This window comes from Echinops telfairi, unplaced genomic scaffold, assembly GCF_000313985.2.
Source record: "Echinops telfairi isolate 266 unplaced genomic scaffold, ASM31398v2 ScPeMD7_1;HRSCAF=3_0, whole genome shotgun sequence".
Taxonomy (NCBI): Eukaryota; Metazoa; Chordata; class Mammalia; order Afrosoricida; family Tenrecidae; genus Echinops; species Echinops telfairi.
Window position 1 is genome coordinate 35,124,587 of NW_022103896.1, and position 14,800 is coordinate 35,139,386.

The 14,800-nt window shown below is 33.6% G+C and overlaps 1 protein-coding gene across 31 annotated transcripts in view; it reads right to left on the minus strand.

Moving 5' to 3' along the window:
• Positions 1–14,800, minus strand: part of RIMS2 (regulating synaptic membrane exocytosis 2) — a 438,267-nt gene that overhangs the window by 167,443 nt on the left and 256,024 nt on the right. For 13 of the 31 annotated variants that reach the window (XM_045287759.1, XM_045287752.1, XM_045287740.1 and 10 more), the window contains 3 exons: positions 8,564–8,743; positions 7,550–7,659; positions 6,659–6,691 (listed from right to left, as the gene is read on the minus strand). In XM_045287759.1, the coding sequence (XP_045143694.1) occupies positions 6,659–6,691; positions 7,550–7,659; positions 8,564–8,743 (323 nt within the window). The remainder of the gene's footprint in view (positions 1–6,658; positions 6,692–7,549; positions 7,660–8,563; positions 8,744–14,800) is intronic. The other 18 variants (XM_045287836.1, XM_045287745.1, XM_004697445.3 and 15 more) reach the window with 3 other exon arrangements.

Genomic DNA, 14,800 nt, shown 5'->3' on the forward strand with positions numbered 1-14,800 from the left:
ACACACACACACACACACACACACATATATATTATTTACTACTTAAATACTTAATTTAGTTTGCGCTAATGCTCCATAAGAATATCACTCCCATTACCCTAGCTTATTTTTCGTCTTTGAACTTGTCCGTGTCTGGTTATAACATTCCTTTATCAGTAACATCTCCTCAGTAACACAGGGAAAACCTCAAAGGTAGAGTCCTTTTTGTCATGCTTGGTGCTGTATCTCTAGAACTTAAACATAATAGGTATTCATATAATAGGTATTCAATCATGTGTAGAAACAATCAATAAATGAACAGAAGGGGAAAAAAACTACGGGTTTGGTCCCATAGGAGATTAGTGGAGCAGATTTGACTGACTGGTTATGTTTCTCACTCAATGAAGGACAACAGAGACTAAAATTTCAAAATTATATATGAGCAGTTTGCAGAAAATGCTGATAAAAGCTGACTTCATTATTTCCTCCCTTTGGCATTTAGAGCCAGTGAAAAGTCTCTACCATTTTACTCGATTCTTGGGTACCACTAGCACCTGTTTACAAGCTAGAACCCATAGCTGTTTCTTGCTTACTCTGGATACTTCAGTAGGAGAAAGAGCATGTTATTTCCAAGTCTCTCTCACCTAGAGGGCTTTCTCTGATCCACAAAACTTATTTTACTAATTCAAAACAATATCTTGTACCATTGAACTTTATCAAAGATTCAGGATAAGCAGAAAGTCATTCTCCTGAAAGGAGATAGCCAAAGGAAAATTAGATAGACTACCAAAGATTAAATTAAATAAAATTAGACAGCGTTTGTCAAGTACATACACATTTTCATCTTTTGAGCTTTTTAAATTGAGTTCCTCTAAGTTATACTGTTGCATTTTTAGAATTGTTATACACAATTAATAGTGATGTTTCTGCAGTAGAGCGTATTTTTACATAAATGAAAAAACATTGTAATGAGGTCCCAATGAGAAATTATGTGGAAGATCGAATGAAAAGACAAAAAAGCCTAACAGTCTAGAGGGGCAAGATTTAAGCCTATTCAGATACAACCAAAGATGAGATTAAACAAAGAAAGCAGTGGTGAATATAATCTCAATAAAAAATTTGTCTAGTGAGATCATATGAAGCAGATATAGATATTCATATATATAGCATTAAAAAGTACAAAATGGCATTAAGATTTTATTAGAACTGTTGCAATATAAGCGTTGGATAGCTGAAAGATATATTAACTTTCAGATCACTGAAATATGTTGAAATACATATTGAAAAGCACTTTTAGGTGTACTGAAATTCAGATGTCATTAAAAATCATAAATATAGATACACATAGTTTACGTTAAATATTTTGTGGGAAAATCCATATTTTACAATACCTTATGTAATTCTATGTTATTTTTGTCTTTTTAAAAAAATCACATTATAAGCATGTTATACATGGGAAGGTCTGCTACTGAATCATTAAAGATACATAATTATTAAATGTCAATTAGATCACATATGTATATTTATAAATGAAGACAGAGGATATTTCCATTGAGCTACTGAGACATAAAACTGTTCATGTCTTAATTTGACCCAATACGCCAGTTTCTAAGAGATCTTGTTGTAGCTCGGTGCCATCAACTCTGACCCATTGCGGCTCCATGCACAACAGAACCACACAGAACCAAACCGTGCACAGTCTGAGCCTGGTGAGGGGGTATAGAGCTAGTTTTAGAATGTTAACCTTTATGTAGAGTAATTTTATACTGTTGGTATTGTAAATCAATATATGTATTTTATTGGATAAGAAATTACTGACCAGACATGTGGCCCTAATATTTTTCATAGATTTCAGTTTTGGTGGGTTACAGAATTAAGCCACCACGTTATGGGAAAATCACACCTATGTACTAAAACCAAGCAAATTCCTAGACATTATACTAATTCATCTATAAAGATGAGAAATCCACAAATAAAATATTCATCTAATATTATCATTTAGCTCATTAAATTTTTCTACTTTAAAATTCCAAATTAGAATATTTTGCAAATAGTTTAATTTTACATTATGAAACTGAAAAATATCTGTTGTATTTTTCCAATACATGACAATTATAGTTACTACCATTTCCCTCAGAATATTGTCCTTTAAACATGATCAATAAAACAGAGTTTCCAATCTCAACACAATACATTTCATAAGATAAGATTGTCCTAGGAGCCAATAATATCATAAATATAAAGTAATATTTACACTTCAAATTTCATTTTCAGATATGTACAAAAGCTGAAGTTGGAGAGCTTAATTGGACTATAACTTGTATTTATGCTTTGTTTGCGTAGCATATCATTCACTTGCATTACACATATGGATACAAAAAATACAATATAGAATGACACTATCAATTTCATTTTAGACTTGCCTTTTTTCACATTAATAGGTGGGTTTGGTGTTTCTTCCTCATTGTCTTTACAATATTAAAAACAGACAATAGTGATTAATAATTAAGGTCATTAACAACCCAAGTAGAAACTGACAGAACAAAAAATAGCATCACACAATGGGAAGGAAATGCATGCACTAAATATCACACCTCACAGTGATAAATCAAAGAACAGTACATACTTCTGGTCCAGAAAGAATTAACAGCAAGCATAAGGTCAAGGAAAAGCACTACTTTTATAAGAATTAGAAAGATACAGTTGTACTTTTATGAAAACCCAACAATTGATATGATTTGCTTATTAAATCTATCTTAAGAATTAAATGTAAGACTCAACTGGTTCAGCAAATGGTCTTCTTTTTCTTTATGGAATTAAAATAAATGGAAGTGATAACTATTGCTGAATTCTTCAAATTAATGATGATTTAAAGATTTCTTTTCTGTGGAGATCAATTCATGGTCAACATAAAAGCCTTTCAGGATTTGAATGAAGTAGTACGAGGTGTAGAGGACTGGATAAATAAGAAATGATTAAATGCCCAGCTTACTTAAAATGCAATTCATTCTAACAGCATTCCACAAAAATAGAACTCATTCCACATAAAGAGAAGAGGTAGTTAGGTATCCAGATGAGTTAACCAAACATTTCTATAAATATGCAACTAAACTTTCCTTTATTTCCACTAGTTAGTATTCAGGTACACTTATGCTTTTATCTTTATGACATTATGAATCATTGCTGACAATTACCAAATGATATTTAAAATATCTCCTAAACTACAAACACCAATGAAAATAAGCATCCATGAAAAGACATCGCATCCACATAATGGCACTGCATCCACACTGAGGTGAAAGAGATTAAAAGGCCCCAGAAGTATACTCTAGTATTCACGAATAAAAAATAATGATCAGTAAAACAGACTTAAAGCTATCTGCATTGCTCAAAGAAAGTCAACAGCTGACAGTTTAGATAAGGATTAGGATTCAACTATGATTTTCAAATAAAATAGTAAGTATGTGGCAATATTTTAGTTTTAACATGCTTTCTGGAATATTCTGTCAGGAAAGTGGCGAAAAATTATGACATATAAGCACAACAGACATGTTTGATACATCAAGAAATGAAGGCTTTTCACAGCACTTAGAGGAAGGCTCTTTGGGGAGAAATGTGGTTGACTTAAACATTAAGAATCAATAGTAAAGCGGCTGTTATTTTAGGGAAAATATTTAATGGAAAAAATTGTTATATTCACTAAAATGTTAATGAAACTTAATTCTGCTCTGCATTTACTTTTTAATTTGCCTCTTCTCAACTCAAAGTCTTGAGGGAAAAACCAAGGCTCCAGGATTCAACCCTTCATTCCTTATAACACACAGTGAAACGCAGTTTGTTTGTTTGGTAGATGCTCAATAAGTATTTGTGAATTACTAAAAAGTGCTAAGAATGTAAAGCTGGGGTAAATGACAAATCAATGTCTTGATCAAGGGCACTATCTGTAATTTTGGTTTGATTTAAATATTAACCAAAATGTTCAACTAGCTGGATAAATTAAATATCCCGAACAGATGAGTAGGGAGCTTACATAATATCTTTTGATTGACAAAATTAGACACTATATTTTAAAATTCTGTCCTTAATTGCATATTTATAAACTGGAGTCCAAAATAGTACTGGAAAGGGAAAAAACTCTACTCCTAAAACATTCACCTACTGTTGTTATAGACACACACAGACCTTCCTTGACCGCTTCACCCTGTTTATCTGCCCCCTCCTCTTTCACTTGCCCAGTTTCTTCATTAACATCTGTATTTGCATGAGCAAAAAAAAGAAAAAAATAAAACCACATAGGTGTATGTGTTACTGCTAAGTGAAATAAAGGAAGCAAACAAAACACTTAAAATATTTAAATTAAGATGATTACAAGGCACTAATATTTAAAATATATTTCTGACTTGTATTACAGAAAAGAAAATAAGTATACTGTTAAAATTTACCACACTGCTGACTTCTATGATGAACTTAATTTGTAAAAGAAATGGTGACCCCTAAAATATTTAAGATACATGGATAACTGTGTACAGTTGACTCCATATATTTTTTATACGTGTGGAATGCTCTTAGAAAAATAATATCAACACGGCTTTTCTTCTAGAGAAACAAAATATCTTTTAACAGACTTTAATTCCTATAAAACAAATATGCATCAAATTTAGAGGAAAATAAAACACCAGTGCTTAGTTTAATGTACTTTACTTTCACTACATTGCTCTATTTTACTTGTCTGTGAGTGCTGATGGCTAATTCTGTACCAGTCAACATACATAATAAGGCTTATAATTAATTATAGGAACAAAAATAAAGCATGAATAAATGAAATGACACAAAGAAAAATTAGGATATCCTCACCTTTGAATATAGGAAAACAGACATTTCAATACATTGATCATAAAATGCCATTTAGTTACAACTGATCATAATTAGCCTTTAAGCGTTACGCAAGTCAAATATAAATTGACTTAGTCAACTGAAAGTTTATTCGCAGTTAATTGTACCTTTTACCTCAGATAAAAATTAAACCTTCTAAAATATACCACTATTTATGAATCTATCACCTCTTAAATCTGAAAAAATTAATCACACACTGTGTATATCCTGAAGTCTTCATATCAATGCATATGAAAACAACGTGTAAAAAGCACCCACTTTTCAGGAAAATTACACAAACAAAAGTGATTTCAATTCATCCTAAAGGATAAGGCAGCTTTTGGTTTCCTGTCTTTTATAAAGGAAAAAAACCCAAACAATTGAAATGAGGGAACGATAGGAAGAGTGGCTTTACAGTAAACCATTCCTCGACAAGCCCTCTGAGCACTCCCCCACGCTGATTTGCAGTATCAGTTGTAGGTTCAGTTTCTGGTACAGTTATGAGGAAAAAGAATGGAGCTGCTGTATGTCAACAGAGGATAGCTATATAAGATATTACATTTTAAAAAATAATTGGGATATTAACTGTTTCTGACAATAGATTTTCAACAAATTATACTGTAAGACTTCCTTTACTAACTTGGGAGGACAAAAAAGCTCTATTACATACCACAACACTTTCCTTACGAGAATAGTTTTAAAATTGGACATGCGCATCCTTATGCAAATAATTGATAAGTACAGAAATGCTGTTGAAACCTCTTTAGGGAGCCAAGTCAAAATCTTGATACACAGTAAGTACAAAGAGGCAAAAAATGAATGTTTTTATCATGCTATCACTAATGCGAGCATAATTTCTCAATAAATTATATAAATCCATGTTGCTCAAATGCAACATACTACAATTTTGTTATAAGTAGGCCATAAAAGCATACATTTTAGTACAAACATATATAGGATGACAAAATGATTTTCTATGGCATTTTAGAAACTACTTGAAATATCCTCTTGTTTTTAAATCAGTATTTCATGCATTCACTCAACAAATATTCATTGAGGGCCTCCTAAATATGCTGGGCGTTACTCTATGTGCCGCGAGGTTGTCAGTAACAAACAGCTTCAGACTCTTTAAAGATGTAAAATAAACCTCAGAATTCAACAGAGAATTTTTTTGGGCGGTGGGGGGTGGCTAGTTAATATATCACACTCTATATCTCACAACTTAAATTTTTATCTTGAGTCATAATGTAGTGTTTGATAATAAAACTAGCTCACATTTAACTCTGATACAATATAAACAGTCGTTCTAAAACATAAAAAAAGATGTAGAAATACAAACCACAGTCACTATCTAATTCCACAACTTTCTTTTCTAAAAAGCTAAGATTCATAATTTAAAGATCATCATAAATACAAAATGAAATATATGATGATAAATATAACTAGACTACATGTACAACCTCAATGACAAATGCAGACTGCAATTGATATCTTTGGTTAAAGCCTTAAAGTACTTTCTAAAGACGAATTGAATTTTAAAGGAGAACATATTATCTTTGCATTTAAAAGAAGTTAAATCCTTTGCATTCTTACTTGACTGAATCAAAGAAATTTAACTCCTTGGTAAAATTTCTAAGAAAAATGAAAAGACTACCAAAATTGAAAACAAACTAAACAAACTAACAAAACCAACGGTGTATAAAAGTCTCTACAAAGAAGAGACATCAATTGCAGTTGGGTTTATTTTTGCTTACAAACCCCCCCAGCAAGGCTGTCAGCAGAAAACAAACCCTCCTTTATTACAGACCTTCATAAGATTCTATCTCCTTCACTCCATTGTCTAGAAAAAAACAAAACAAAATAAAAAACAAAACAAAAAAGGGAACCAAAGCACAGGGGTTAAAAACAACAGAAATTTCCAAAGGTACAGACTGTATCGTCTATTAAAAAAAAAAAGTTAAATTGCAACTTAAATATATACTTTCTTTTCCTTCTTTTTTAATTGCAAAGCATGTCCACTTACTGAATAAGGGATTGTTCAAAAAATAATGTTGGAAAAGTATTATATTCAGACATTATCCATGCATTTAGAGGTCTTTTTCCAAGAAGTTAAATTTGGGGGAGTGTGTGTGCGTGTGCATATGCGTGTGCGTGTGCGTGCACAGGCGCGCACAAATAGGGCTTATGCCAACATTTATAAGTTATACAAATATCAGTACAACATGCATCTTTTTTGGTTGCTATAATCGTGATTACCTCTTTCTGGTACTCCACTTTTGAGAAGGGTCACCATGGTATGGCATCAGCTAACCAGTCCTTTGCAGTATGTGAAAATTGATTTGGCTAGTTACTAATAAACGTTATGAAGCTATCAACACTACATAAACTTAAGCAATGTAATATCATCCAACTGCTTACTTAAGAGCATTATTTTAAAGTTTATTTTTTCTTAGAATGAATTGATTACATTTGAGAGATGTTAAATAAGCAAAATAGATGAAGCTAGCCTATTTTTCCTCCAAATAGTACTCATTTTGGAGGCAAAGTATATCTTATCACTATAACTACCATCAGCTAGGAGTAAAATATTCAATCAACAACAACAAAAAATGAACACAAGGGTAGTAAAAAAACATTCTGGATTCCCCTTAGCCTCCATGTGCACTTCCTGTATGACATAATTCAAAGTAAAACTTACTTCTCTCCGACGTTCCCTTTGGTGGAAGCTGGGGAAGCTGTCGGCCCCTGCGTCCTGCCACGGGAGTACTTGATGGGCTTGTGTGGACAGACCCAGTACGGGGATGAGACCTAAAAGGTACATCATTAATATTGATTTTCAGTAGAGTGAGTTAAATACTTTTAAGATATTTGGTTCATATGATATTTATTTAAGCATAATTTTAAAAGTGGGTTAGCTGCTGATTCAAAGGTTAAGAAAGTAGGACAAAATAAGGGTATTGAATGATTATTGAAATAGCAAAAGACATTTATATTTTGTGTCATATGCATACATTCACACATACATGCACACAGAAGCCTACAGTAAGATCCATGGAATTGTTAATGTAAACTAATATTCAATCCACATGAAAGAAGGCAAGATGAGGATTCTGCAGCTCAAAAGAAACAAAGGGTGACATTGTAGATTTTCTGTCTATTGGATAGCAAACTCGCTAACTTTCCTCCCCTCAGCTAAACAGATTTTCACTCAGGCACGTGTTAAATAACCTTTCCTGGGATAATACTCAAGGAACTACGAACAAAACTCCAGGTTTCAAAGTTCAGCTGAAGAAGATGTTAGTCACTACATGACATTAGCTTTGATGGGTGGAAACTAAGACTCTAGTTTCATTTATGGTCATTATGATGAATATTCCCAGAGTGATGTCTAATGGACACAAACAATTTCTCATTCTGTAGGAGAAGAACATGATCGTTATGTGGTACATCATGTGGGCAGTTACCCAGAACTCCCGAGAAATGAGAAATCACAAAACAAATGCAGTCGGAACAGTTAATAAACAATTACAATGACAGCCGCACACTATTATATCCACTGAATATGAATAGTGTGCTTACACTGAGAGGGTTAGTACTGATTGTTATTAGTGATCAGCCAAGGGTGATAGAAGAGACCATTAGCTGTTGGGAAAATAAAATGGTGTGCTGGCGGGGGGACAGGGGGAGTTAGTCTGGTGGATTTATCTTTCACCTCGATAAGGCAGGTGAAGGAGGGGCAGATCTTCCCGTCATTAATGAAGGCATCGACCTCCTGAGGTTTGTATCAGGACGCTCAGTGGATCTGGAGCGGGTGGCGGTCCGCTCAAGCAGAGGCCGTTGTTCTGTTGGTCTGGATCTGTGATATGGCTGTCTAGCTGCTGCTTCACAATCCCTGAAACGTTAGTCAAAAAGCAGCTCAGTTGACCTTCAGTGCCCTTCTGCTATTTGCTTATGATGCATCAAACTGATTTTGAAAAAAAAGCTTAACTGTTTAAAATTTCACTGCGCATGAAAAGAATTTGCTTTCCCCCAACACATTCTGAGCACATTCGCACTAAGCCTCTTAAAGATGTCTAAGGAGTGCTCAGTATAATCCAGGACAAAATAAAATGCTTGTTTTCCAAAATGAATTTCCTGATTGGAACAAGTGAAACGTGGGAAACATTGGTTTAAATAATGTAATTCCATTCTATTTCCTACCATTCCCCACAGGAAGGCAAAAAACCACATAAACATTCATTCTTCATGGCCTTAGGCCGTGTGCAACCTACATACGTGCAAGAAGTCACGTATGACCCCTAAATGACCCCTGACAACGCAAAGAGAAGAATCACAATGAGGCTGTAAGTGCAACTTGGAAGTCTGTAGCTTTATTAAACATGGCCCACAATAAAACCATTGTGTAAAACACTTGTTATCAGTCGATCCATGCCACCTGTCTCATTGCACTGTAGCTATCCCAAGCAATACTATTCAGAAGGGCGTGTGTTTGAAATAATACTGGTTCTGAAATAGTGTTGATCTCCATGACAACAAATAAATTCAATACCCAAAATTAATCCTCATGGAAAGAAATACACTTAATTGTGAGTAACCTATCTCTAGAGTCTAGTGTAATGCTTTCTATATAACATGTGATTGAGAACTGCTTTCTAATAATAGTCCCACTTTCTGTCAGGCAACTCTTAAAACACTAGCTTTGATGCTAGAACTAAAAAGTACCGGTAATACATAGTCTTAACCCAAATTTTATATTCAAACTAGTTCTGATAATCAGAAACCCTATAAGGTAATCTTACTCTGCCCTAAAGGATCCCTAAGAGTAAGAGCTGTCCTAATGACACCCAACAAGAATTGTCACCACAGAAATGGAAAGTAAAGCAAACATTACTTTTTCTCAAAACTAATGTATCACAAGGACTTCCATTTACCTATGAATTCTCTTATTGAGCACTTTTTGGATAATGACAAATTAATAATATGAGAGGAAAAAAACCCCACTATTTCCAAATTGAATGAATTATGTGGTATACATTTTTGAACCAGTAGAAATTAATGATTTTATGAAGTGAATACTGAACATATTTTATGCTGTACCTCGGGTGGACTTTACATTTGAAATCATATAGATTAATAATTTGTTTTAAAATAAATAAAGTTCATGTACCAAAATATGATTGATTCCCTAAAATAGCTCTAGTATTCTTAATAAGAGTTCTAGAATAGGTTTAAAGAAAAAATAAGCAAAATAAATGATTAAATGTAAATATTATAAAACGTTCAATTATCTAAGAGAAAAATGAAAAAGGCAGCTTCACAGTGTAAAATCTGATAATTCTATTTTTATTTCTAAAACAATGATTTTAGAGAAAACATTTACCCTTGAACATAAATATGCCCAATAGTTTATTATGTGTTTCATGTACATCTTTATATATCTTTATCACAATAGATAACCAGAATCAAAGGGATATACAAGGGGGTACCCCCCAAAACAGATGCTCATTTGTTTTTTTGATACGAGAGGGATAGTGCATTTGGAGATCTTTCTACCAGGTCAGACTATTAATCAAGCTTTCTATTTAGAGGTTCTGAAAAGATTGCATAACAGTGTGCGACAAAAAAGGCCTGGTTTGTGCCAGACAGGGGACTGGTTTGGCCCTCACAACAATTCACCAGCTCACGCAGCCATCTCAGTGTGCCAGTTTTTGGCAAAAAACAGCATGCCTCTCTTGCCCCATGCACCTTACTCACCTGACCTTACTTTGTGTGCCTTCTTTTTGTTTCTGTGAATGAAGAGGGACATGAAAGGAGAACAATTTGAAGGCACAGGAGAGTGAACAAAAAAATGAGGGAGGTGTTGTCAGCCATCCAGACAGATGACTTTGAAAAATGTTTCCAAGAATGGAATTACATATTTGTCAAATGTATTAAGTGTAATGGAGAGTACTTTGAAGGTGATAGGTTGTTTTGTAAAAAAAAATGTAAATACATAGCTTTTGGAGGAAAAAATTCTGAGGTTTTTTTGGTACCCCCTCATATAAATCTATCTTAAATTATCTGAAAGATTGACAGAGTTCCAACCTTTATATTTATATTAAGATTTATTATTATCTTAAGTTAATAATAAACATAACCTAATTATACAATATATAAAAACAAATTGTGCAATATCTTTATCTTTATACATAAAGTTAGAATAAAATTTATTTATGCACAAGCTTATTTATTCTTATTCCACAAATCACTTTAACCAAGTGGGAAGTAAAATGTCAGGATATGCAGTTTTACTTCTTCAACATTATTTAATAATTCAAATATAAGAGTGTGGATGAAATTGAGATAACTGTTTCAAAAATCTTGATATTCCTATGGTTTTAAAAGGGTGTTAATGATTATTTATAAAACAAAATCATTTTTTAAAGAAACATCATTTATAAAAAATATTGTTTTATTGAAAAAAGTGAAAACTACTGTGTCTATTAAATGTTACTTATATTTCCTTTCAATAAGAATAAGAAATACAACTATAGAGAGTTGACATAATATAATTGCCACAATGTCAGATAAAAATAGGTAATAAAGGAAACTTTAAAAAAATGATAGAAGGTCGAAACTTCCTAAAAAATGACCCATCACAATCAATGGAATGAAAAGCTAACATATTTTAAAATCTAATAACACATCCAAAGACCATGATATACTATTCTTCCACACTGGGTAAGAATATGTCTGACTAGATGAGCCCTAAAATTCTTGCTAAGAAATTTGAAAGAAGTAATGCCTAACTCACCCAGTCTCATATAGAGATCAAGATATAAAAGTTGGGAGCGTTAATGAATTTTAAGATAAGAATTTATAATTAATTAATTTTGAATAGCAGCAACTGAGAAGTAAGAAAAAAATTAATACATAACACTTTGTGAAGCACAGAACTATTTAGAGGCTACCTGGAAGTCTATAATAAGTAGTTGCCTTTGTAACAAAAATAGAACTAATCATCATTAACTGACAATATTGTAACAACTGACAGGGTAGTAATACCAATCAAATTTCAAAAAAACCCAAACTCACTGCCATTGAGTTGATGCTGACTCATAGTGACCCCCTGAGGATTTCTGAGACTGTACCTGGTTGCCTGAGTAGAAAGCCCAGGAGTAGCTGTTGGTACCATACTGCTGAGCTCCTAATCAAACTGCAAAAGCATATTGTAATAGTACATACAGATTTTGAGAGGAAGATGGGCTAATGTTAGGCCACAGTAACAGAAAACTCTTCATGTCCCTGTTTGCTCATAAGAAAAATGAAAACGAAAATAATGTTATATTTTGGTATTTTTCAGTAATTTTGAAGGGGAAAAAATCTTAAAATCCTTTATTGAAGGTGACGGTTGAATAATTTCTCTCTCCTTATTAGTTGCTTTTAATATGTTTTTAAATTTTCCAAGTACCTGACATAACTGACTTACTTTATCACCTTTGCTACTTACTTTTGAGTCTTTATTCTCAAACAGTAGGCGCCCCAGTGGAGCAATGAGTAGGTAAACCAAAAGGTTAGCAGTTAGAACCAGTGGCTCCACAGGAAAAAGATGTGGCAATCTGCTCCTATAAAGATTTACAGCCCAGAAAACCCTACAGGGCTGTTCTACTCTGTCACATGGAGTGGCTGTCGGGTGACATCGACAGTGACCACCCAAAACAACATCCTCCATCAAAGTTGCATGTGACTCATGCAAGGTACCAGGGAAGACCAGGCCAGCAGGCATGTGTCCATCCATCACACTGATGCCACTCCCGTTTGATCTAAGGGCAATGCAACGTAGCTCTCTAGGGATGACAAAAACTATATATATAGTAATATTATTATATATATTCACCTATGCAATTCAGTGTTTTGAAGTAATATTAGAAATCAATGACAATTATTCTATAATGTAGACTCATAGGTAATGAGTCTATATTAAATAATTTCATGGTTGTATGGTAAGATTCTGTGAGTAAAGTTTTTATATTTCATGAAAAATATACCTTTTAAAAGCAAAACACCTTGGAGGTGTTTCTCAGAAATGTTTCTGTTGAGTTAAATGCAATCCCTGCATGTTGGTTAACCATAAATGAGGCCATTCAAAAATAACAGTATTAAGAGTCAGCCATATTAGTAACAATCTACAATGGAAAAATGGTAGTAATACACATATTGATGACAGAAAGTAAGACACCAGTAATGCCAAAAGACAGTATGACTACCAACGAGCCTATTTCATCACCAAAAGGAGAGGGAAAACTTTCTCTTCTCTAAAAGCATTTTAATAGTAATTATTAGAAATCGCCAAGAGAAAAGATTAACCTTCCCAATTTCCTCAAGAAATTAGGGAAAAATATAAAACTGAACAATTAAGATGCATTACATTATTAAATATGTGCTCATCATGTAAGAGGTAAATGGTTTGAGAACCGCATAACTTCCATTGTTATTTAATTACTACTTCACAAATAATAGAAACAAGCCCACAAATATGAAGGATTATTTCTCCAGCAATGATTAACATGCAGTGAATTAATACATCTTTAAAGTATCAACTCTGAAAATCTGAGAGACGATAGAATTAACACATTCTATCTATAAAACTCTAAAGAGCTCTGGCAGCTTAGTGACTTACATGTTGGGCTGCTAACTACAAGGTCAGCCGTTTGAATCCACCAGCTGCTCCACGGAAGAAAGATGAGACTATCTTTCTCTATGAGTTGGAATTGACCCAGTGGTGGTGAGTTTGGAGCAATTTATAAAATTCCTCTTCCCACTGCTGGGTCTATTAAAGTTTGGTAACATTTTTCAGTTGCAATAAATTCAAGTTATTCCATCATGATATTGTCTCTATATTAACCCATTTCTTGTGCCCTCAAAAAGTCCATCAAACAATATCTATGTTAAATATGTATTTCTACAGGTCTGAATTGTGTGTTGACATTGTATAAGCAGTGATGAGGCATGTTGTTCACACAGCAATGTCTGATTTCTACGTTTAACAGTTTCACTAACCAGCTTGAAATGCGTCATCAGGTTTCCTTTTATTTGTCTAGGTGTCCATGTTTCGTAGACTAGATAAGAGTGCAAATTCCCCCCATGCACTGCTGCCTGCTGTAATTACCAGTATGTTAGGCCAGAAGATGCTTTGGAGAGTGCTAAAGAGATATAATGTGCAGGTAATAACACAAGGTTAATTTGGAGTCAGTAGTACACTGATAGTAACCATAGCAACAATAAATCCCAAATCCTTTATTGGATTGATTAACTCTCCCCCAACACACACCATATACACAAACTAACAGAAGAAGAGGTGTGCTCATTTTAAGGCATAAATAGACTTTGCATCAATCTCTAAGGACCTATTCATAACGGATGACATTCCATCACAAATGAGTAGAAACAAGAAAAAATGAGAGAAGAGGTATGCAGGCTTATTTTCAAAAAACAATGGAACCAATAAAATCATCCTAAGGGATGACAGATACTGTCAGTACAGAGGACTTGAAATAAGTACGACTGATACATTAGCGACACTACTGAAAAATACGGAAAGTGTCCATGAATAGACAGGACATTTTAGCAGATAAATGAAGACACAGGAAAGAATCAAATGGGAATGCTGCAAATAACAAAGTAAGACAAAATGTTTGCCGGAGAGTTATGACCATCACGGTAAGGGCCTTAACTTAGTAACTTTCGTAAGACAGGCCGTAACTGTAAATGAGAATAAGTTACTTTAAGGACTACGGTGTGATTGATCAAAGCCGTGGTATTTTGCATTGACTCACATGCATGTGAAAGTAGGACATCAAATAAGGCAACCAAAGAAGTATCAGTGCATTAGAATTGTGGGGCTACAGAAGTCTATTGAAACCAGCCAGTCAGGGTGCAGTACAGCACCAATGCAACATACAACTTTCCT